This window comes from Hippopotamus amphibius, unplaced genomic scaffold (genome assembly GCF_030028045.1).
Source record: "Hippopotamus amphibius kiboko isolate mHipAmp2 unplaced genomic scaffold, mHipAmp2.hap2 H_1, whole genome shotgun sequence".
In the NCBI taxonomy this organism is placed as follows: Eukaryota; Metazoa; Chordata; class Mammalia; order Artiodactyla; family Hippopotamidae; genus Hippopotamus; species Hippopotamus amphibius.
In genome coordinates, this window is record NW_026648280.1 from 758,083 (window position 1) to 783,008 (window position 24,926).

At 43.9% G+C, this 24,926-nt stretch overlaps 1 protein-coding gene across 1 annotated transcript; it reads left to right on the forward strand.

The window, feature by feature from the left end:
- Positions 1 to 16,220: 16,220 nt before the first annotated feature.
- LOC130843035 (olfactory receptor 12-like) lies at positions 16,221 to 17,144 on the forward strand. The gene has a single exon (XM_057719703.1). The coding sequence runs from the start codon at positions 16,221 to 16,223 to the stop codon at positions 17,142 to 17,144; it is 924 nt and encodes a 307-aa protein (XP_057575686.1).
- The last annotated feature ends 7,782 nt before the right edge of the window (positions 17,145 to 24,926 follow it).

The following is a 24,926-nucleotide window of genomic DNA, read 5'->3' on the forward strand; positions in this document are numbered from 1 at the left end:
AAAGAAAGAAAGAAAGAAAGAGAAAGGGAAAGAAAAAGAAAGAAAAAGAAAAAGAAAAGAAAGGTAGATAGGTAGGTATTAGCCTATGTAAATGTAATGTTTGGAGGTAGAGCTAGACTGACCCTTAATACAGGTTCAAAATGACATCCACAGAACTGCTTTTCTGTTTTTCTACTCTCATCTCTGCCTGTTCTAGTTGTCTCCATTCTCAGATTCCTCACGGCCGTACAAAGCCCCCCTATCACCTCTCAGGGCTACATCCTTCTAAATTCAAAACCAGCAGAAGAGAGAAGGACCTTTGCTCCAATGGGCACAGAAGCGCAACCTGATTGCTCTGCCTTAGCGCACACGCCCCCTCTGAGCCAATCTGATTGGCTGAGGCTGAGTTCACACGCTCCACCCTGAAGCAGTGTCTCTGATCCTGATTGGCTGAGACAAGTCACATGCTCCGTCCTCAGAGCCTGGAGAGTTCTACCCCGACCTCTCAGAACAAAGATGGAGGAAAAGAATATTTTTTACAATGGAGAATTGATTCTGGGGAGACAAACCATCAATGTTCACTGCAGAAGCTACGCTTGAGAAGATGGAGAGTAACACATGCCTCTCAACAGTATCTGTGAACTGCAGAAGGGAAGTCTCTTTGTATTCGGTGCCCACTGGGCGGGGAAGACGAGTCACCTACTGTGTAACGTGACGAACAGCACGGGGGGAGTGGCAGCATAGAGAAGGTTTTGATTCGGCTTGGGAAACGTACATATTGTTCTCCAGAGGAGACCACAGTTGGATTGGGATTTAAATGATAATGTGCCAGAGAGGAGCAGAAGAGTTTCAGTTTGCAAGAGCTCCTGTTTGGGAAGGAGAGACAGATATGGGTGAAGGAACAGATTTTAGGAAGGGTTGAAGGTGAGAGACACTGAGATGGTAAATTCTGAGTAGTTCATTGAGACCAGGACTTGGAGGGCACGTGGAACAGCAAAAGGAAGATAGGGTTGAAAAATAAGTGGGTGGAAAATAAGGGCCAGCGATGACGGCCTGGAAGGACTGGCTAAAGAGTTTAAACGTTGTCCCTAAGGCAGAGGGGAACGGAAGTGCGAAGTGATCAAATTGGAGTGTTGGAAAATTTTCCCTGAGAACAGTAACCAACATCTGTGATTGACCCTCAGAGTCAATACTTCTTTTAAGCAATGCTTGGCTTTATAAAAAATTTTGAACTTACAAAAACTTGCAAGAATAGTTCAACAAACACCAGTACACCTCTCACTGATTCGCCGCTTGTTACCATTTTGCTCCATTTTCTTTATCTTCCGTTAGAGCACTGGTTCTCAACTGGGTGACACACACGCACACACACACACGCGTGCACACACACACACACACGGGAAGGGGGCATTTGACAGCGTTAAGGGACACCTTTCATTGTCATGAGTGTGTGTGTGGGGGGTGACCTGCATCTAGTGGGTGGAGGCCAGGGATACAGCTGGATATCCTACAATGCACAGGACAAAATCCGCGACAAAGAACTGTCCAGCTCCAAACGTCAAAAGTGCCCTGGTCAAGAAACCGCTCGCAGGTACAGTCCCCTTTTGTTAAAGCAACTGAAAATTTGTTGCAGATATCAGGACTCTTCACCCCTAAACACTTCAGCAGGCGTCTCCCAAGAACAAGGGCGTTCTCTTTCATAACAGTACTCTTTCTTAATAGTTATAGTTTTATCATCTAATATGTAGTTCGTATTAAAATTTCTTTGGTTGTTCCAATAAGTTTTTGAACTTGGGGTTTTTTTTTAAATTAAATGCCCATAATACAATCAAGGGTCCACATTGCATTCAACTGTCATATGTATTTAGTTTCTTTTAATCTACGACAGTGTTATTTTCATGATATTTGGTTTTTAAAGAATTTAGTCTTTTTGAAGAATTTAGTCAATGTTGTTAGGTTTTATGTTTTTGGCAACAATACTACATAGATAGTATTGGGGTTTTTTGGGTACATCACGTCTGGAGATACAGGATGCCATGTATTTTTTTTTTTTGGGGGGGTACACCAAGTTCAATCATCTGTTTTTATATACATATCCCCGTATTCCCTCCCTTCCTTGACTCCCCCCCCCCAGGTGCCTCCCACCCTCCCCGTCCCAGTCCTCTAAGGCATCTTCCATCCTCGAGTTGGACTCCCTTTGTTATACAACAACTTCCCACTGACTATCTATTTTACAGTTGGTAGTATATATATGTCTGTGCTACTCTCTCGCTTCGTCTCAGCTTCCCCTTCACCCCCTGCCCCCTCCCAAACCTCGAGTTCTCCAGTCCATTTTCTGTATCTGCATCCTTGTTCTTGTCACTGAGTTCATCAGTACCATTTTTAGATTCTGTATATGTGAGTTAACATACAATATTTGTCTTTCTCTTTCTGACTTACTTCACTCTGTATGACAGACTGTAGTTCTGTCCACCTCATTACATATAGCTCCATCTCATCCCTTTTTATAGCTGAGTAATATTCCATTGTATATATATATATATATATGTATTTTTATCTCCAGTTCATGTATTTTTATCTCCAGTTCTACTTCTCTAAAAGGAGATAAGCTCGTTGTTACAAATAAACAGCTCAGGCATGGTGGGCAGAGGTCACATCTTTCCCCACCCGAAAGATGACATCTTAAGGGCAGGGGCCATGGTTAAGTTAAATGGTTACTGCAGATCCCCAGTGCACAACCGGGGGCCTGCTTCAAGTAACTGCACAATGAATGTGTGAAAAGGGGATAAACAAGAGTGAAACCATGACGTCAAACTTATTATCATTCACTCCACTCAATATGTGCTTGTGGTGAATCTACTGTCTCAGACAAAGTTCTACTTGCTGGAGATACAGCCGTGAACAAGTCAGTCAGAAACCCTGGACTTATGCTCCACTGGAGAGAGGTGAATGATAAAACAGTAAGTGAGAGTTTCTCAACTTCAGCACTATTGACCTTTGGGGCCAAATCATTCTTTGCTGTGGCAGCCATCTGTTGAGCAGCATTCCTCGTCTCTACACATTAGATGCCAGGAGCAACCCCTCTCTCCAGCTGTGGCAACAAAGGACATCTCTAGGTGTTGCCAGGTTCCCTGAGGAGCAAAGACACCCCTCATTGAGAACTGCTGCAGTAAAGAAACAAGATCCTTTCAGTCATGGTCCTTCGACAAGTTTTCACTGAGCGTGTGCTGCAAGATTCAGAGGGAACCAGGCAGTCAAAGCTCCATCCTCACCCGTGGGCCCATTTTACAAAAAGGAAATTACTTCTCATAAAGACTAAATACATCTGGCTAAGGAGTGGCCGCACTGGGCCACACGGGGAAAATCTTTTCCTCTCTGGCAACTCCGGGATGTGTTTTCTCAGCACAAAGACAGAGCTGCTGCCCCTGGGGAAGAAGTGCCTGCCAGATGCTCAGCTCCTCTACTAACAAGCTCAACAAATGGAAAAGTTTCTTCGCAATTGCCAGGCCAGTCTCGGCTGGCCTGTTCCTAACGAGCTTGGAGGCTCTGGTCCCCAGTGGCCGTCGGAGATGAGACGGGGGCCAATTACTCCAGTCCCATCTGTCTCCTCCTGCTTCAGACCCCCACCCCACATCTCTGGGAGGGAGGGACCTCTCTGAGCACTGGGCGTGTTAGCAGAGGTCTCACCCTTGGGGATCCAGGAGTTTCAACTTAATGAGGATTTTCTTAGCCGTAAAAGAATGCGTGGTTAGGATGAGCTCCACTGACTTGGGGCTAATGGAATTTCCAATTTGTGTTAGCGGTGGGAGCCACCTCCTGGCCACCAGGATCTTCAGAGGGAGGTTGGCTGAGGTCAGCTGGCGTCACACCCTGCTGTGTGTTCTTAACCAAGTTACGTCACCGCTCTGTAGACACTGAACTTAATATTCAGCCCAGGTAGCATTGCTGAAGATGTGTACTCTTTGACGGCAATGATTTCCTGAGTGAAAACACCCCGCCCCACGGCTTTAATTGACGTTGATATGTTGACGACTCTCCAGAATTTATACCTCCAGCCAGGACCTCCCCCCAACTCCCAATCCCATGTACCCCTCTCTGACTCAGTCTTTCTGCTTGCATGTCTAACAGTCATCTCACAATTAACACAGTGAAGTAGAACCGTGACTTTATGTCCCCAAATCTGCCCTTTCCACCATTTTCCCAGGCTGAGTAAATGTACCACCCAGGTACTCAGACCAAAAGCCTAAACATCACCCCCGACACTAAAGCATGATGGTTAAGCTTATGGGGTCACAGGGCTTGGTTCAAATTCTGGTTCCCCCGCCTACTTGCTGTGTGGCTTTGGACATAATTTCTCTGTGCCTCAGTTTCATCATCTGTAAAATGGGATATATTAGGACCCACTACAGAGGGTTATGGTGAGGACCAAAGAGCTGTGTGTGTGTATACTCACACATATATATGATCACAGCTATATATATATATATATATATATAATCATATATATGTGACAGTGCATGGCACAGAGCAAATGTGTTTGTTATTATTAAGTGTTATATTACTGTTATGTTATTCTATTACTATATTGTTATTATGTTATGTATTGTTATATATTATATTACTATTATTTCTCCCACAACCCATATGCAACCATTGGCAAGAATTTTCAACTGTCTTCAAAATATATGCATTTATGCCCACCCATCCACCTCTGCTGTCACCATGTTAGTCCAAGCCACCATCGTCCTTGACCAGGCCCCTGCCAGAGCAGACCCCAGCTAGACCACCTAGACTCCCTGACTTCACCCTTGCCCCCTTAATGTTTAGTCTCTACACCACAACTGCAGTGGTCTTCAAAAAACACAATTCAGACCATGTCACACACTCATCCAGGCTGTCCAGGGGTTTCCTCTCATGCTTAGCATGCAACCCATACTCCTCGCCATGGCCGACTGGACCCATGAGGTCTCCCCACTCCTACCTCTCTTCCTCATCTCCTGCCACTCCTCACCTTCCACTCCAGTCACATCAGCACTTTCTCTCCAATTCTCAAATGTGCCGAGTGGCTTCTGACCTCAGGACCTTTGCATGTGCTGTTCCCTCCGCTCAGATGTTCTCTCCTCAGTTCACTGCACGGTCCATCCTACCACTCGAGGTCTCAGCTCAGTTGTCACTGCCTTGTTGAGCTGTCCCTGATCAACTTGACTAAATAAGCACCCTGCTGTCTTTCTATGCCCCTTACCTTGCTTTACTTTTCTTGGTACACTTACCATTACCTGAAACTTGAAAATATATCTACATGGTTACTTATTTATGGTCTTACCTCCAGCTAGAATATAACATCCTGGTAGCTGCAAAGAAGAAAGCAGCAAACGGACATGTTGCCTGTAGAGAAGGGCAACTTCTAGGAGCTGGGGGCTTCATTCCTGCAAATGCAGAGGACTGAATTCTGCACAGAAGCTGAATGAGTTTGGAACCAGCTTTAGATCCGCTTCACCCTCATATAATTTATACGCAATGATGCTGCAAAGTGCTGCTGAGCTCAGAAACCCCAGAATGACAGCTACATTTGGAGGCTCCAGAAGACAAAGGAAGAAGAACTAAATATGGTGCCTGACAATCTGAAGAAACTACATTTTGAGGTAATATATACAGAGTTTTAAAGTTGTTGGAAAAAAATTAAAAAAAAAATAAAGTTGTTGGTACTGGGACTTCCCTGGTGGTCCAGTGGGTAAGACTCTGTGCTCCCAGTGGAGGGGGTCCAGGTTTGATCCCTGGCTGGGGAACTAGATCCCGCATGCATACCGCAACTAAAAGTCCACATGCTGCAACTAAAGATCCCACGTGCCACAACTAAGACCTAGTACAGCCAAAATAAATAAATAAATATTTTTGAATAATAAAAATAAAATATTAAAAAAGTCAAAATGATTAAAAAAATAAAGCTGTTGGTACTTTGGCAGTGTGCATTATAGCTTTTAAAACCCATTATTTAGGGACTTCCCTGGTGGTCCAGTGGTTAAGACTCCGCGCTTCCACTGCAGGGGGCGCAGGTTCATCCCTGGTCGGGGAACCAAGATCCCTGCATCAGGCCTTAAGGTAGAAAAAGAAAAACAAACAAAAAAGCAAACCTACAAAACCCGTTATTCAGAATAACAAAGAATAAGAGACCTAATATGGAATAAGGCTTTGAATTTTATTCTGCAATTTGCTTTGCAAGAAAATGTTTAAGAGCTACAAAACATTTCTTTTTCAACAAGAAGTGGCCAGATGTTCGGGACAAAATGTAAAAGCAGTTGCTCCTGCTGTGGAATAGGTTTACTCATCTGTGTATGAGAACGGGAAAATAACTTTGTAATTCAGCATCTGATTGCTGAAGATCTCTAGCTGAGCATCTTTTGAAAATTGCTGCATAATGGTCTCAAAACAAAGGGAAAACCTGGCCAAGAGAAATGAGGTATTGGACATATTTAGTCACACACAATCATTTGTTGGCTGCATCACCTTTGGGTTGTATTTTTAATAGTGCAGAAATGTTAAAAGATTAGAGGACATGAAAGTCATGTTTTTGCAAAAAGAAAAAAAAAGCATTATTTCCTTTCAAGGTAATTCTCATGTCTTCATCAACAGAGCTGTCACGGCACATGCAATTTTATTTTGTTTGAGCTAATGTGAACACTATTTGCGTCTACTTGTGAAGTCTTTTATGTTTTTATATTATGGTGCCGAAATTACAGTAACAGTAATCTTTTGCAATTGAATGTGCAGAAATAGAAGTTTAGTGGGAAAAAACCCTCTGTTTTGTCGATTCTATAACTATTCTTCCCCAATTTTGTATTTTAACAAAAACACCTATTTTTAAAATTTCACAAACTTCATCTCTGGCTGAAATGTGCTCACTACTCGTTGAAGTGTCTTTTTTTTTCACATGAGGAGTCTCATCTTCAATACTCTGTTATCAAATCTAAAACGAAAATATTTTTCTTAAGGATTACAAATAAATACATAGAAACTAAGGAATTAGAATGTAACTTTATAAATAAAGCAAAACACCTTGCACTGCTAATTTAGTATAGGGCACAGAGTTTGTACAATTTTGCTTCCAACATCCTTCCTTTGATTTAATGTATTTTGATAACCATCAGATAACCTCTAATTTAATATTTTAATAGAGGCAGTTAAATACGCTTTTAAAGTCAAGAAAGCTACTTTTCAAAAGAGAAACATCCCACTCACAACTTGGACATAAGAATGTGCTAGTGAGCAGTTGTACCTCACGTGTATTTGTTACTTTGCAAAGATTCTGTTGCAAGAAACAGACTGAGATTAGAGACTTTCATTCCAGGATGATGCTTTGCATCACTGAGCCTTGGCCAAAGGAGACAAGGTTTCCCTGTCATAACAAGAACTTTCCACAAACTTGTTTATAGACATTTTCCAGCCTTCTGACATATGACACTGTGTAAGTTTAGGTATACAATGTGATTTGATACACACACGTTTATACATGCTACAGGTGTATCAGGTGTATAGGTATATATTACAAAATGATAACAGCAAGGTTAGTTAACACCACCATCACCTCTCACAATTAACATTTTTGTGTCTGTGGTGAGAACTTAGCAACCTCCGTGAAGAAAATCATTTAAAAGATTTTCAGAAAGATATAGAGTAAGATGCCTGAGAAAAGTACAAGGATGCTAACAGCAGAATTGTTCTCCTTGGCAAAAAAACGTTGAAAACAACATACAAGTCCACCAACGTAGGGATGACTACATTGATTTTTCATTCATAGTATGGGGTACTCTGCAGCAGTCAAAAAAGAATGATGTATTTTTGTGTGATCACTATTTATTCAACGGGAGTATCTCCAAGGCATGGTAAGCAAAAAAAGCACATTGCAGAATAATGATTCTTGATGATAAACAGTGTTAACAGTGTTCAATGACATTAACTATCATGGCTTTTGATATTAAAAAGCTTGTAACCAGGAGGCACGGCTGCTGCCCTGCTTGTCAAAGAGCCTTGTTCGCATCCACTGTGGGACAGAGTCCCCAGAGGTGACCTTGGATATATCCCCAAGATGAGAGAGAAACAGGCAACAGGAGACGCTGTGTCCCAGAGCCAACGCCGACAGAAGTCAACAGTGCTGGCCTGTCCCCAGTGCTTTCCTTGCCTGCAGTTTATAACTGGGGGTTCACCCCAGAGCCAGGAATTTGGCCTGGATCTCCACCCCCTCATCCCCTTGGAGGACCTGGCCTTCCACCAGCCCAGCTCTGCACCCTGAGGAGGCCTGGCCTCACCTGCTGCCCAGGGGCGAGTGGTCGGGACACCCAGCCAGGTAGGTCAGGCTGCTTCAAGTGTCCGTGCGGCTCCCATCCCATACCTGGGATGACTGGCGGCAGCAGAACAGCGATGAAAACCTGTCGTTATAGGGACAGCCCGCCGGCTTGCGCCCCAGCACCGCCACTTCCTAGCTATGAGACCTCGGCACGTCGCGTAACCTGTCTGCGCCTCGGTTTCTCTACCTGTGAAAGGGCGATGATGATAAAACAGTGCCTGCCCCCTAGGGTGGCTGGGGGAATTAGATGCCTCGTACGAAAAGCACTCAGGCTGGCGTCTGGCCCCCAGGAAGTGATTTCTAATGCTGGTTATCACACTCCTGGTGTGGTACCAGGAACCCAAGACGGAGCAGCCAGAGAGACAGCCTCGGTGCTGTGGACACAGCGCGTGCGCTGCTGTGGGGGTGTCCATACACACACACACACACACACACACACACACACACACACACACGTCCTGGGCGTTGCAGGACGCTGAGCAGCATTCCTCGCCTCTACCCCAAAACGTCCCCAGGTATTGTCACGCATCCCTAGGGCTGCGGGGGGATGGGGTGAGGACACACGACCGTCCGTGTTTGAACCGCCGCTCGAGGTGAGCTCCCCGGGAGTGGAGGCACGCACGCACGCCGAGGCTGTGAGGCTGCGGGGTGCCAATACTGGGGACGACATTCAGGCGTTCGTGGAGGGGCAGTGCCTCAAGTCGCAGCCTCCCCCAGAAGGGAGGCTTCTGCGTCGCGCATCAGCCAAGTGCACTTCTCACCCTGGCCGATGGCTCACATCCAGGGTGTCCGCTCCCCTCCACGGCTGCCGATGATGGTGCCTGCGGTACTGTTATTTATTTACCCCCACGAAGAGGCAATACCACACAGTTCTGACAAGCATAGACTCACCCGTGTGGAGAAACCAGTAAAGACATGCAGTGCTGTATATACCAGGCACTGTTCCAACAGCTACATACAGACTAACTTCATTCAGTACTTACGACAATCCCATGGTGGGGGCGGGTGGGGAGGGCACTGTTATGCCTACATATTTCAGGTAAATAAACCAAAGCACAGAGAGGTTACGTAACTTGTCTAAGGTCACACAGCTAGTAAGTGGCAGGTCTGGGATTGAAGCCAAGCAGCCTCTCTCCAGAGTCTGTGCGGTGAACCATGACACAGCTCCCCTCCTGGTTGTGAGTACCAACCCCGGTGCTGTTCAAACTTATTTCTTCAGGGAGGAATTCTGTCATCAAATGAAACCTGAGCTGATAATCCAATAACAATTTAATAGGTAAACATGGAACTGGCTCCAGCTGAAGGAAAGGGGTCAGATCCCCGCCAGACGAGCATCCCCTGCCTTGGTGGCCCCTGAGGGCTCCATGGACGTTTGGAGATGGCTTTGCAAGCTCTTCAGTTTGCAAATGAGAAAGCTGGGGTGATACTAACAACAGCCGCAAGGGCTGGTGGTTACGATTCATGTGCTGCACGCCAGGCACCGTGACACACACCGCATCAGACTGTGATCTCACTTCCTGTGCAAATGACAGCATGCGTAACTGCCGTATTGCTTTTTTTAGTGAATTTGGAAAAACGTATGAGTGAGATGAGAAAGGTATGTGCAGAGAAGGCAAGCTGGGCTGCTCAAGGTCCGAGGGATGCAATTTGAGGGAGCAGCACAAGTGTGCAGGCTGTGTTCTACTGGACACCATAATTCTCTGTGACGCTAACAGATGTTGTCTTTTAATCAGCTCTCCGTGGAACCTCCACACACGTTTCGGCCTGTTCCTCAGCACGCTATCTGAAAAGTTGCGAGTCTGACGTTTTCTTTGCAGACACCCATTAAAATGAATCGCAGATGTAGAAAACAAACTTATGGTTACAAGGGGGAAAAGGGGGGAGGGATAAACTGGGAGATTGGGACCGACAAACACACACTAGTATATACAAAATAGATAAATCAAAAAGGACCTACTGTACAGCACAGGAAACTCTACTCAGTGCTCTGTAATGACCAATATGGGAAAAGAATCTAAAAAAGAGTGACATGTATACCTGAGTCACTTTGCTGTACAGCAGAAACCAACACAACACTGTAAATCAACGACACTCCAATAAACAATGAATCGCAGCTAGTGACTCAGCTCTGAGAATATGAGGCTGACAGAGCCAGGAGAAAGTAGCTGAGCAGGCCACATAAAGACATTCAGCCTGAGCATCTTAAAAGTAAGTAAGTGAATACATAAATAAATTGAAGCTATACAACAAGGAATGTTCACCTGTGTAGCCTTGAAAACCATCTCACATGCGTACCTATAGGGTGCTGAGGGCAGCACGGTAACCGTGTTTCCACCACCCCCCGAGGACTGTGTGGCAGAGGTGAAGGGGAGAAATGGCACTGGCTGTGTGACCCTGTTGATTCTTTTTTACTTTGAGGCAAGCTATGAAATTTCCTAGGGCTTCTGTAGCAAATCATCACAAACGTAGCCTCTGTTTAGACACACGCTTCTCAGCCTACAGTCTTAGAAATTCGATGTCCGGAGTGGATCTCCCTGGGCCAAAATCCAGGTGTGGGCAGCGCTGCACTCTGTCCCGGAGGCTCCAGTCGAGAGTCTGCTTCTTCGCCTTTCCTGGCTTGGAGAGGCCCTCGCATTCCTTGTTGCGTGGTCCCTGGTCACCCCGATCTCTGCTTCTGTCTTCACACTGTCTGACTCTCTTGCCTTCCTTTCCCATGTAACTAGGTTGATTTCACCCAGAGTATTGGTTTTCTAGAGCTGCCGTAACACAGTGCCACAAGCCGACTGGCTTAAAATAATGGAATTGTATTCGCTCACAGCTCAGGAGGACAGAAATCTGAGATCGAGGGGTCGACAGGGCTGTACTCCCTCTGAAACCCGCAGAGGAATCCATCCTCGCCTCTCCTTGCTGCTGGTGGTTTCCAGTAATCTTGGGCGTTCCTTGGCTGGTAGCTGCATCCTCTCAGTCTCCGCCTTCATGAGCACATGGCCTTCTCTTGTGTCTCTGCTTCATGCGGCCGTCATCGTGTAAGAACACCAGCCATACTGGATTGGGGTCCGCCCTACTCCAGCATGACCGTGTCTGACCTAATTACATCTGCAACGACCCTATTTCCAAATAGCTTACATTCTGAGGTACTGCGGTTAGGACTGCAACATCTTTTGGGGGGGAGGGAACGCCATTCAACTCATAACAACCATGTAATCCAAGATAAACACCCCCCCATCTCAAAACCCCTCAACTTAATCATGTTTGCAAAGTCGCTTTTGTCCTGGAAGGTCCCATATTCACAGGTCTCGGGGATTGGGACACAGAGTCCTTGGAGGGGGTATGTTATTCTGCTACCAAAGTGAGGTTGTTTATGACCCACAGGAGACCACCCACAGGACACCTCCAAGACCCAGCTGGGCGTCTCAGGCCGGCACCCAGCTGCCAGGAGCTGACGTTCCATAGCAATGGAAGTGAAAATGGCAGGGGGCTGATGGAGTGTGAGAAAAGGAAAAGGTAGTAGTAACACTTTCTACTAAGAAGTCTAAAAGTATGTTTTCAGACCAATATTCTACCAGCATTCCAGGGATCTTAATGGAAAGAAAAATAAGGAACACACATTTACAAAACACCCTGACCACAGTAATGGTCAGGTTTCCGTGAACGTTCACCACACACCAGGTGTTGTTTTAACTGTCTTTCTTTCCTGACATCATGTGACCCTCAAGATATTCTATCATTCCATTCTACAGAAGGGGAAACTGAGGCTCAGAGAGATTAAGGCATTTGTTCAAGGTCACACAGAATCCAAACCCAACGTGGCTTGTTGCAAAGACACTCTTCTTTTAAAAAAAATTTTTATTTTATATTGCAGGATAGTTTATTAGCAATGTTGTGTTAGTAGACGGAGAAAGACAAATATATATCACTATATGCGGAATCTTAAAAAATGATACAAACGAACTTATTTACAAAGTAGAAACAGACTCAGAGACTTACAGTATGAACTTACTGTTACCACAGGGGAAGGGTGGGCAGGGAAGTCTAGTTAGGGAGCTGAGGATTGACGTGTACACACGGCTATATTTAAAACAGATAAGCAATTGCTTTACAATGTGGTGTTAGGTTCTGCTGTATAATGAAGTGACTCAGCTATACGTATAGCTATATCCCCTGCCTCTTGGACCTCCCTCCCACCCATCTAGGTCATCACAGAGCACCAGCTGCGCTTCCTGTGCTTTACAGCATGTTCCTGCCAGTGAGCTATTTTATGCATGGTAGTGTATGTATATCAATCCCTGTCTCCCGATTCGTCCCACCCTCCCCTTCTCCCCACCTGTCCGTCCTCTACGTCTACATCTCTATTCCTGCCCTGCAAATAGGTTCACCTGTACCATTTTTCTTACTCCAATTAAAAAAAAAAGTAGGAAATATCTAATATAGATTCAGGCATTTGATACCATGGCTACACAATTAAAATAACTAAAATGTAACAAAGACTATTAAGCTATTTTAGCCATTTTGATAACGGTTAAAAGGATTCTGCATATTTAATCTGGTTGTTTAGTTCTTAATGCTCCCAGGCAAACTCTGTAACATGATTTGGTGCTTGGTTTTAGACGTGTCTAAGTTAAAACAAGTCATAACAAAAGTATTTTGATTCCTACTGTAAAAGGTAAATAAATAAATAAATATTCATCAAAAGTAAAATAAAATAAAATAGATAACCAAAAAGGATCTACTGTTATAGCATAGGAAACTCTGCTCAATATTCTGTAATAACCTAAATGGGAAAAGAATTTGAAGAATAATAGGTACGTGTATATGTGTAACTGAATCACTCTGCTGCAAAAACATTCTTAAACATTTCTCCCTTGCTGTGTGCCACCTCCCATGCTAGAGGCTGGGAAATAGATGAGTGAGAAGTGGCCCCTGCACTCAGGTGGGGGGGGGGGTCACAGTCTAGTGAGGAAAACAGGTCATTAGATGACCTTGAGCTGCACACTATAATCAAGATGATATGGAATTATATAGCATGATGCAGGGTAAGACCAAAGGTCTTATTGGGGGCCATTTGATATACACAGTGTTTTAACTTGAATTAACTGCCAAGTAAAGAGGTTTAACATAAAAACAATAACAATCTGGAATTCTATTTTCTCTTGAAAAATATCAGAGAATCTGGCAATGCTTGGTCCACCAACAACAGTTGGCAAGAGCCTGGAGCAGCTGCTTCATTTGAACAGAACATCTGTTTCTCCACAGTCCCCACCATTCCCTATTCTCTTTTCTTTTTTTCTTAACAGACAATAAACAGCATATATTTAGAGTGTACAATTTGGTGTCCCAATCTCCCAATTCATTCCCCCCAACCCTCCCCACTTTCCCCACTTGGTGTCCATGTGTTTGTTTTCTACACCTGTGTCTCTATTTCTGCCTTGCATTTCCTCTTTCATAGTTGTTAGCATTTGCCTTATGTATTGAGGTGCTCCTATATTGGGTGCATATCTATTTATAATTGTTATCTCCTCTTCTTGGATGGATCCCTTGATCTTTATGTAATGTCCTTTCTTGTCTCTTGTGACATTTTTTATTTTAAAGTCTATTTTATCTGATATGAATATTGCTACTCCAGCTTTCTTTTGATTTTCATTTGCATGGAATATCTTTTTCCATCCCCTCACTTTCCGTCTGTATGTGTCCCTAGGTCTGAAGTGGGTCTCTTGGAGATAGCATATATATGGGTCTTGTTTTTGTATCCATTCAGCCAGTCTGTGTCTTCTGGTTGATGCATTTAGTCCATTCACATTTAAGGTAATTATCGATATGTATGTCCCTATTACCATTTTCTTAATTGTTTTGTTTTTGTAGGTCCTTTTCTTCTCTTGTGTTTCCCGCTTAGAGAAGTTCCTTTAGCATTTGTTGTAGGGCTGGTTTGGTGGTGCTGAATTCTCTTAGCTGTTGCTTGTCTGTAAAGCTTTTAATTTCTCCGTCGAATCTGAATGAGATCCTTGCTGGGTAGAGTATTCTTGGTTGTAGGTCCTTCCCTTTCATCACTTGAAACATATCATGCCACTCTCTTCTGGCTTGCAGAGTTTCTGCTGAGAAATCAGCTGTTGACCTGATGGGAGTTCCCTTGTATGTTGTCATTTTTCCCTTGTTGCTTTTAATAACTTTTCTCTGTCTTTCTTTTTTAGCAGTTTGACTACTATTTGTCTTGGCACATTTCTCCTTGGGTTTATCCTGCCTGGGACTCTGTGCTTCCTGGACTTGCGTAGCTATTTCCTTTCCCATGTTAGGGAAGTTTTCAACTATAATCTCCTCCAATATTTTCTCGGGTCCTTTCTCTCTCTCTTCTCCTTCTGGGACCCCTATAATGCGAATGTTGGTGTGTTTAACATTGTCCCAGAGGTCTCTTAGGCTGTCTTTTCTTTTCATCCCTTTTTCTTTATTCTTTTCTGCATCAGTGATGATCACCATTCTGTCTTCCAGGTCACTTATTCGCCCTTCTGCCTCAGTGAATCTGCTATTGGTTCCTCCTAGTGTATTTTTCATTTCCATTATTGTGTTGCATATCTCTGTTTGTTTGCTCTTTAATTCTTCTAGGTCTTTGGTAAACTTTTGGATCTTTGCATCCAGTCTTTCTTCAAAGTCCTGGATCATCTTCACCATCATTATTCTGAATTCTTTTTCTGGAAGGGTGCCTATCTCCTCTTCATTTAGTTGTTTTTCGGGGGTTTGATCCTGTCCCTTCATCTGGTACAAAGTCCTCTGCTTTTTCATTTTCTGTCTTTCTGTGGCTGTGGTTTTCAGTTCTACAAGACGAGATACTGCTGATACTGCTTGATACTGCTGTCTGCCCTCTTGTGGAGGAAGCTATCTAGGAGGTTCCTTCATACTTCCTGATGGGAGGGACTGATGGTGGGTAGGGCTGGGTGGGCAGAGCTCAGTAAGACTTTAATCTGCTTGTCTGCTAATGGGTGGGGCTGTGTTCCCTCCTTGTTGGTTGTTTGGCCTGAGGCTACTTAGCAGTGGCGCTTACAGGCTCTTTAGTGAGGCTAATGGCAGACTCTGGGAGGGCTCATGCCAATGAGCACTTCCCAGAACCCCTGCTGCCAGTGCCCCTGCCTCCTTGGTGAGCCACAGCTGCCCCCCACCTCTGCAGGCAACCCTCCAACACCAGCACGTAGGTCTGGTCCAGTCTCCTATGGGGTCACTGCTCCTTCCCCCTAGGTCCTGGTGAGCACACTTTTTTGTGTGCCCTCCAAGAGTGGAGTCTCCATTTCCCCCAGTCCTGTGGAGGTCCTGCAATCAAATCCTGCTGGCTTTCAAATTCTGATTCTCTGGGGGTTCCTCCTCCCATTGCTGGACTCCCAGGTTGGGAAGCCTGATGTGGGGCTCAGAACCCTCACTTTAGTGGGTGGACTTCTGTGGTATAACTGTTCTCCAGTTTGTAAGTCACCCACCCAGCATTTATGGGATTTGATTTTAACGTGATTGCACCCCTCCTACCGTCTCATTGCGGCTTCTCCTTTGTCTCTGGATGTGGGGTGTCTTTTTTGGTGAGTTCCAGTGTCTTTCTGTTGATGATTGTTCAGCAGTTAGTTGTAATTGCGGTGCTCTTGCAAGAGGGAGTGAGCGGATGTCCTCCTACTCCGCCATCTGGATCCTATCTCTCCACCATTCCCTATTCTATCACTTAGCCTGATTCACTAATTGATGCCCTGCCCCTGTAGGTATTTGAGACCTCCAGAGAAGACAAACCAGGCCTGGGTGTTTAATGAAGAAACACTTGCGCATCCCTTCCGGACTCCCTTATCTTTTCCTCGTAGGTATAGTTGGGGCATTACTCTCCTCACGCACCGTTTTGTGAGCATCCCCTGCAGTTCACGAGCTTCTCCGAAGACAGAACATGACCAATCGCACAGCAGTACACGTCTTCGTCCTCCGGGGCTTCTCGGCGGACCCTGAGATACAGCTGCTCAGCGCTGCTGCCCTCCTTCTGGTTTACCTGGCTGCGCTTCTGGGGAACATCTCCATCGTGGCCACCGTCACGATGGACGCCCGCCTGCACATGCCCATGTACTTCTTCCTCAAGCACCTCTCCTTGGTGGATACCTGCTTGGTGTCCACCACCCTGCCCCGGGCCCTGGTGGCCACCCTGCTGGGCTCAGGGCAGATTTCCCTCCCTGCATGTGCATCCCAACTCTTTGCCTTCGTCTGCCTTGGGTCCACGGAGTGTTTTCTCATCACCTCCATGGCTTATGACCGTTGCCTGGCCGTCTACAGGCCCCTGGCGTACGGGGCAGCCATGAGCCCCCGCACCTGTGCCTCCCTGGTGGCGGTGGCCTGGGCCAGCGGGCTCCTCTACTCCGCCTTCCACACAGCCAATACCTTCTCCCTGCCATTCTGTGGCCCCAACGTGATTGACCACTTCTTCTGCGACATCCCCCCACTCATGCGCCTGGCCTGTGCCGACACGGGTGTCCACGAGGCTGCGGGATTTGCAGCCAGTGGCTGCATCATAAGCTGCTTCGCCCTCACCGTCCTGTCTTACGTGCGCATCTTGGCCACGGTGGTGCAGATACGCTCAGCGGCAGGCCGCTGGAAGGCCTTTTCCACGTGTTCCTCCCACCTGGCCACCGTCCTCCTGTTTTACGGCACCGGCAGCTCTTCCTACATGCAGCCCACTGCCCACTACTCCCCGCGGCAAGGGTGCCTGGCTGCAGTCTTCTACTCCATCCTCACACCTACCCTGAATCCGCTTATCTACAGCCTGAGGAACAAGGACATGAAGGGGTCCCTGCAGAAGCTCTATCTTCAGGGACCCCCTTAGGGCATGGAGGGGCCCAGAAATCCAGCCTCACAGGATTTTCCCTGTGGTCACGGAGGAGATGTTGATGTCTCCAGAGACCACCAGGAACACACTGGTGGATAAACAGTCGGTTAGTGAATGGGTAGACTGTCACTGAGTCACGCTGAATGGATGTCTAGCGAGTACACCTACACAGCGCCCTTTACTTCTCCTCCACACCGTATCCTTCCCCAGTTTCCACCCCCACTGAGTGGCACCGCCATCCGTGAAGCACTCAGGACAGGCACCCTAGAAGGCACACTGTGCGGCCAGGCACCCGAGGTGGCTGCTCTCTTGCTCTCTCCACGTCCCCTGCTGGACCAGTGCCAGCACTGACCTTCCTACGTACTCGCCCCAGGCCCCAGCGGGTGACTGTTCTCATCAAAGGGGCAGTCGGGGTCACGCTCCTCTGCTGGTAACCAATGAGCCAACCTGACGTCAGTTCCCCCATAACTGGCAATCACCTCCCCTCCCCTGCCAGGGCGTGAAGACGCCACGTCCTGCCCGCCCTCTGCCGCACACGGCGGGGTGTTGCTCCCGGATCCTGCTTCAGACGTGTAAGCTCCCCACCCGTGAACCCACTGAGTCTCTACTGCCGACTCTGGGCTCTTCCTTCGGTCTTGAAGCTGGGCAGGCACAGGCCTCGCAGGCCTGCGGGGGCAGCCCAACCACTGGCGGGGCAGCCAGCAGACCCAGGAAACTCCCGTGAGTGCCAAGATGTCAGGAAACGCCTGACGGGGAATGGGAAGTTGTGGAGGCTGTGCACTAACGCGGGGGGCCCAAAGGTTCCAGGGGTGATCCTGAAAGTTGTGGGGGAAATCTGGGGGTGGCTGTCCACTAGCACGTGGGGCCCTGCGGTGGCTGCCGATAAAACAGATTTCCACATGTTGAGATACAGGGAGGTCATTCTGGCTTACGTAGGAGTTAACTTTAACATTATGCTGATTAAAATAGCCTGTTTGTGGCTTGTCATATATACATTGGACATCTGCTTTAATTATTTAAGAAAAGGGCACACCGACCAGAAGTTAAGAATGTCCATGTTAAAAATAAAGATTAAATGCCTCTCTTCCTGGTCCTCCTTTGATGGTAAGACTCCCTTCCCAGATCCCAAGGTCATACTGACTTGCTGTATGTGATGGCCTGTTCTTTTCTTTTGAAACACTGAAGAAATATAACCCTGACTTGTTTAATGTTCTTTGTTCTGACAATGTATAAAAAGGTGCTGAAAACAGGAGCAGCTTCTCAAGACTAATCTGGGAAGATGGCTTCCAGGTTACCCTCAGTTTGGCTATAAAAATAAAAACTCTTTTATATAATAAATAAAACTCTTTCCTGTTCTTACTATAGATTCTTTATTGATTATTTTCATTAACATTGCTTGGTGTAGTCAACAGGATACCTGAAAAACCCACGTGAGGTCACCTGGAGTCCTTTTGGAGCAGCGCTTGGTACCAAGCATGGGCCCCTTGAGCCCCTCTGGCTTTGCAGCACCCTTCAGGTGACCTGGTGAGTTTTTCCTGATATCTGGATCTCCTTATATTACGTGATGGTCCATGACTTTTATTTAAGCTGTTACCCTGAGACTTGGAGTCTTAAGAGGGTGCCAGTACATTTCCTAGGCAGAGGACCTAGTGGGAAGTTACAGGCAGGAAGGTCTGGAAGGAATTTTGGAGTGAACTGGGTTGGCTGACTTTTTAAATGTGGCTTAAAATTAGAAACTTAAATTTAATTTTAGATTTGCACTTTATAATAAAATGAAACTAAAAGAAAGCAGGAGATTATTCGTCTAAAGTCTCCCAGCTCCAAGACAGGCAGCCATCCACTGGAACTCTGGCTGGCTTTTACAACTGGTACGGAGCCAACACTTGCAGGTACTTATCTAACCCTAAATTGGCCAAGATGAAATTTTTTTTGACATTCCAAAACTGATTTTTGCATGCACAATTAAATACAGCTGGCTTGATAAAACATCTTTTCAAAATTCTGACCCTGAGAGAGAAAAGTACTTAGGAGAAGGCTTGAAGTTTTAACTCTTATTGTGTCCTTGAAATGCAAACACAGCCCACACTGCCTGAGACTACAGCGTTGGCTCAATTACTCGAACCTAAAACCTTAAAAAAAGAAGGCCTTTAAAAACTCAAGCAAGAGAACTATGAGATCTCTGTGTCTATCTGGATGTATGTATGTTTGTGTAGGTTATAAATGTGATCTTGGGACTCCCCTGCTGGCGCAGTGGTTGGGAGTCTGCCTGCCAATGCAGGGGACATGGGTTTGATCCCTGGTCTGGGAAGATCCCCCATGTCATGGAGCAACTAAGCCCGTGCACCACAACTGCTGAGCCTGTGCTCTAGAGCCTGTGAGCCACAACTACTGAGCCCACATGCTGCAATTACTGAAGCCCACATGCCTAAAGCCTGTGCTTGGCAACAAGAGAAGCCACTGCAATGAGAAGCCCACGCACTGTGATGAAGAGTAGCCCCCACTCGCCACAACTAGAGAAAGCCCGCCGGCAGCAACGAAGACCCAACACAGCCAAAAAATAAAATTAAATTAAAAAATAAATACTAAAAAAAAAATGTGATCTGTTTCTAGCTACAGATGATATTATCAATATGAATTTGTAAAAGAGCTCTATTGACTTAAAAGTAAACACAAATAGATATTTCTAAATGTAACAAAAAAGTAATCCAAATGTTTAAAGGATCACATGATCTAGGATTAATCTTTAATAAGTGAGAACAAGCATAAGCTGTTGGTTTGATTAATGCAGACATGTCTTTAGGGTCATCGACATTAAGTATAATACTTTGTTCCCAGGTTTACTAAAATTCAATAAGTTCATGTTATCTTTGTTACAAAATTTGTCAGCAAGAAAATTAATGCGGTATGATGATATTTTCATAAGTAATGAAATAGAGATCAATGGGATTAAAAATTTTAGGTGAATTCTTTAAAAATGATTATGTTTTATGGTATGTCTACCTAATTTCTCCAGATGTTTGATAACTTGCAACTTTAGAGTTTTACTAAATTAAATGGGAATTCACTGAATATCCAGATTACTTCCAATTAAGATACAAATACCGAAACATTCAATGCTAAACACGTCTGAATTTACCTACATTGTCATCTTTAGAGAAACACTAAAGATGCCTGGGTTTATAGACACACATCTTATACCATATTAAAAAGAGAAATTATGGGGGGGGGGAGTTCCCTGGTTGTCCAGTGGTTAGGACTCTGTGTTTCCACTGAAGGTGGTGCAAGTTCGATCCCTGGTTGGGGAACTAAGATCCTGCAAGCTGCGTGACGAGGCCAAAAAACAACACCAACCAAAAAAAAAAAAAAAAAAAACCACGAAAAAAAAAACACCCCAAACCAAAACACAAAAAAACAAAACCCACACACCTATGATCAATTATCCAAATGGGTCTTTTCACCTGAAAGGCCAGATACCATGGCAATGGGTCCTGTACTTCTTCCCTCCTTCAGGGTCCCACCTTGAGGAGACCTGACTATCAGATGGTCTGGGCACCAGCCCTGGACCCAGAGTAGGAGGAGATTCAAAGCTGGGGCCCAGGCTGGGGGTGTGGCTGACCCCTCTGAAGTGGTATTCATGTGTGTGCACACGCGCATGCACACATACTTAATGCTATGCTTCTCTGCATTTTCCTTCAAGAGCATCTGTGGCCCCCAGCTGTCTCTGGAAACACAGGGTTTGGCTAGCTTGAGTGCATGCAGTGGGGCAACACTGAAGTTACCTTATTCCTGGGATGCTGGCTTTTTGAGAATCACAACAAAAAAGAAAAACCCTATACAAAGAAACCTACAACTGCAACAGTATGTAGGAATAACTAAGAAAAACAAGAAGAAAACCACAAAACTTTGCTAGCTGATAAAAACACTTGAATACATAAAAGAACATCATATTCCTTGATGCTAACATTAAATGTAACAATGTTAATTCTTCCTAATTCATTTATAAGTTCACTTCCATAATCATCAAAAGGCTGTTTTTAATTGGTAAACAAATTTTCATCTAGAAGAGTAACAAAATTATATATTTCTCATATAAATATACATAACACATAAATACACTTCTTAAAGGCACAATGATAGAAAACTCAGATAAGGCTATAAAAGTTAAAAAGAATACAGATCTATGATATAAAAGGGTGACAAAACAATGAAACAAAGTGGATGATCCAGATACAGAACTGTATTATAAAATAATACGACTATGTTTCATTTACTAAAATTGATGTTGGGGCAATTAACAACGGGGGATAATTTTTATCTTCACATAACACAACCAAACAAATTCAAGAATAAAGTATATTTTACAAATAATAAAAACTGCAGAATAAAACACTAAAGTTTAGAGAAGGCTAGATTTTGTAAGTTTAGAAAAGAAATGACAATTGAGCTGTATAAAAACTGAAACCTTTTCAAAAAAATAACTCAAAGAAAATGTCAAACAACCTGGGGAAAACATTTATGGCCAAAATGAAGACAAATAATATCCTTATATAAAGAGATTGTTCAAATTGATAGGAAAATATTAAAGCCACAGACAATGCAAAGAAACATAACTGCTTAACAAGCTTAGAGGAAAATGTTCAACATCCTTGAAAACTAAATAAATGCAATTAAAATTAGATGCCCTCTCCCTTATTAAATTAGCCGAGGTGAAAAGTGCTCTTAATACATTATGCTAGTGAGAATGTGGGGAGCATACACCATCATGTGTTAATGGCAGCAGTGCAGACTGGTACATTTTCAAAGGAAAACTTACACATGTGTATCAGGAACCGTAAAACAATTATTCCCCTTCTGACACAGCAATTCCCCTTTGGCGAAATCTTAAAGAATCCTAAATTTAGAAAAATATTTTAAGTACCAAAATGTTCATTACAGTATCATTTGCAATTATGTAAAATCAGAACTAAATTAAACATTGAAACAACAGAGGCAAGGCCACACAGATAAAGCTCTGGGTATACTGTGCAGCTATTAACAAGGTGAAAACGACTAACAAGGGGGTGATGGAGCAGTGTGCAAGGTGTACGACTGGGAGGAAAAATATGCTACTGCACACATGGAATCACCACAGCTATATGAAAGCTATGACCATCTTAAAATAGGTAATACAGCCACATGTGTAAATAGGTGAAAAAGAACAGAAATACCATGAGAACTAGACCTCTTCCCCACCACTTTCTAGAGGCAAGCACTTTCATAAATCTGGTAATAATTTTTCATTTATAAGAAAACAAACCAAAACATTAATGATGTTCACGGGGTATGCGGGCGGCAAGGCAGAAGGAGGAGGAGAGATCTACCTTTATGTAAAAATCAAAAATATTTTTAATGAACTAAGTATTGCTTTAGAATGAAAAACATGCATCTTTCAGAAATGCATACTTTAAAAAAAGGGAACGTGAGTTCATGCAAATCAGTAAGAGCAAGCAAAAAGACGCAGAGCTAAAATGGGCAAAAGGCCTAGATTGTACACAAAGAAGTTTAAAAGCATACGAGGGAAAATTCATTAGTAAGCAAGAATCATTTTTTTTGGCTTATCAAATAGGCAAACTTTTTTGCTGGTTTAAGTAAGGAATCTCCAATGCTAGTAAAGTTGTTCAAATGCTTATTTATACCAGGCGTGGCAAAGACACTTCTTTGCCTATACAAACTGCTCATTTTGTCTTATTGCTATGCTGAGAACGATTACAAGCCTGTCTTCAGGTTCCATGGGCCCAGAGCAAGCGTGATTGATAAGCAACACCTGTCACTGACTCAGCACGGAGACGTCTGCCACCTGTTTCACAGTCCTGGCCACTCCTTAGCTGGGGGCTGCGAATGGCCCTCCTGAAACAAATTCAGCACCATCTTTACAGAACCATAGAAGTGTTTTTCATGTCTCATCTAGTAATATCACTTTTCGGAAATCTATCTTAAGAAAGCAACTATAAATACAATGCTTTATGCTCTGTTAATAAAACCTGTATGTAATTGTCATTTTAAAACTGTCATTACAAAATAAGTGAGAAAGAAAACTTCAAATTTGTGATTACATGAAAAACCCTTACTCATAGAAAAACTTCTAAGTACAGAGAATCCTAAAATATGATAAAATGTGGTTGTGTCTGATGTGTGGCTGTGGTTTACAATTCTGTAGTTTATTAACTGTCACTAAGCAAACATTTAAAACAGCCATTGGTGGCTAAATGCCTACTATGTACCAGGCAGCATTAGGCTCTGTTACACAGATGAGCTCCAGACCTTTCAACAGTTCCACGGGAGGCACTGTTACTGCATTTCCTAAGAAAATGAGGTTTAATCAGCTTCTGAGGAGGGGGATGGATTTGGCTTCAGGTCAGCCTGGCTCCAAAGCCCACACTCTCCCTTTCCTGCCAAGGGACTCTTCTACCTGTGAACACAAATGCAATTCTGGGCTTGTAGTGACTGAGAGCACTCTTGGGAAGTTTACTAGCCTTCTTTGCTTTCTGAAATTTAATATGCTAATACTGCTTATTTAATGAGGAAAATGAACCTAATAGAACTGTTAAAATGAGGGTTTGAACAAACTATTTCATCCGTGGCTCTATTCTAGGCCTGACATAAGTCCTGCTATTCCCTAAGATGGGTTCAGAGTGCAAATTCTTCACAGAGAAAGCGAATATAGGGGAGAGTTGAGTAGTTTCGTTGTTCGCAAGAGAAAAAAAATCACAGCTTTTAGACCTTGAGGGGAGGAGGCCAGAGTGCTTCCAAAGCCTTCAAGACACACATACCTTTTGGCCCAGGGATTCTACTGCTGGGAATCTCCCCCTGGGAAACACAACCATATGCAGACCCAAGAGATAAAGGGGAAGTGTAACTACAGCAGCAAGGCACACATAAGAAATAAATTACAGGTGTACAACATAGTGATTCAATATTCTTATACATTATGAAATGATCACCACAATAAGCCCAGTTACCATCTGCCACCATACAAAGCTGTCACAATATTACTGACTACATTCCCTATTTGTACATTACATTCCTGTGACTTACTTATTTTACAGCTGGAAGTCTGTACCTCTTAATCCCCTTCACCTATTTGGTCTGTACCCCCCCGCATCCTCATAAAGTATAGTATGTTAATTATAACTAAATAAAAATAAATTTTAAAAAGATTTTCAAAGGAATAAAAAAAGAGATAAATTACAGTAACCCCAGTTTCCAACCCTAGAAGTCTAATGAAATAAATTAGGCCACATCTATGCAACCAAGTACCAGGCAGTCCTGAAAGATGAAATTGAGGGATATATGTATGAATATAGGAAGATGTTCATGATATATCAGAATAAAAATTACAGCCTTTAAAACAGTGTTAATGGTATGATTCTATTTCATAAAAAATATATTTTATTTAAAAATCTATATAAACCTACACATAGGAAAAAATGTCTGGAAAATGTCTACCCCTTTTAGCAGCAAGTATATTTGAGACAGGGAAATACAAATATTCCAAACAAAAAACAAAATACCCCAAAGATGTATTTTCTACTTCAACAGATATATATTACTTGCATAATCATCAAAGAAAGCTTAAAACATGAGTGTTTCTAAATTAAAAAAAAAATTAACCTGAATATAAGAGCAGTGCCCAAATTGTCTGATATATTAGGAACTGGCTGGGAAAAGCAGGGAAGAAGAAAAGCGTTATTCTTGGGGCCCAAGAGGACAGCAGCGAGAACAGCAGCAAGGTGAAAGTCA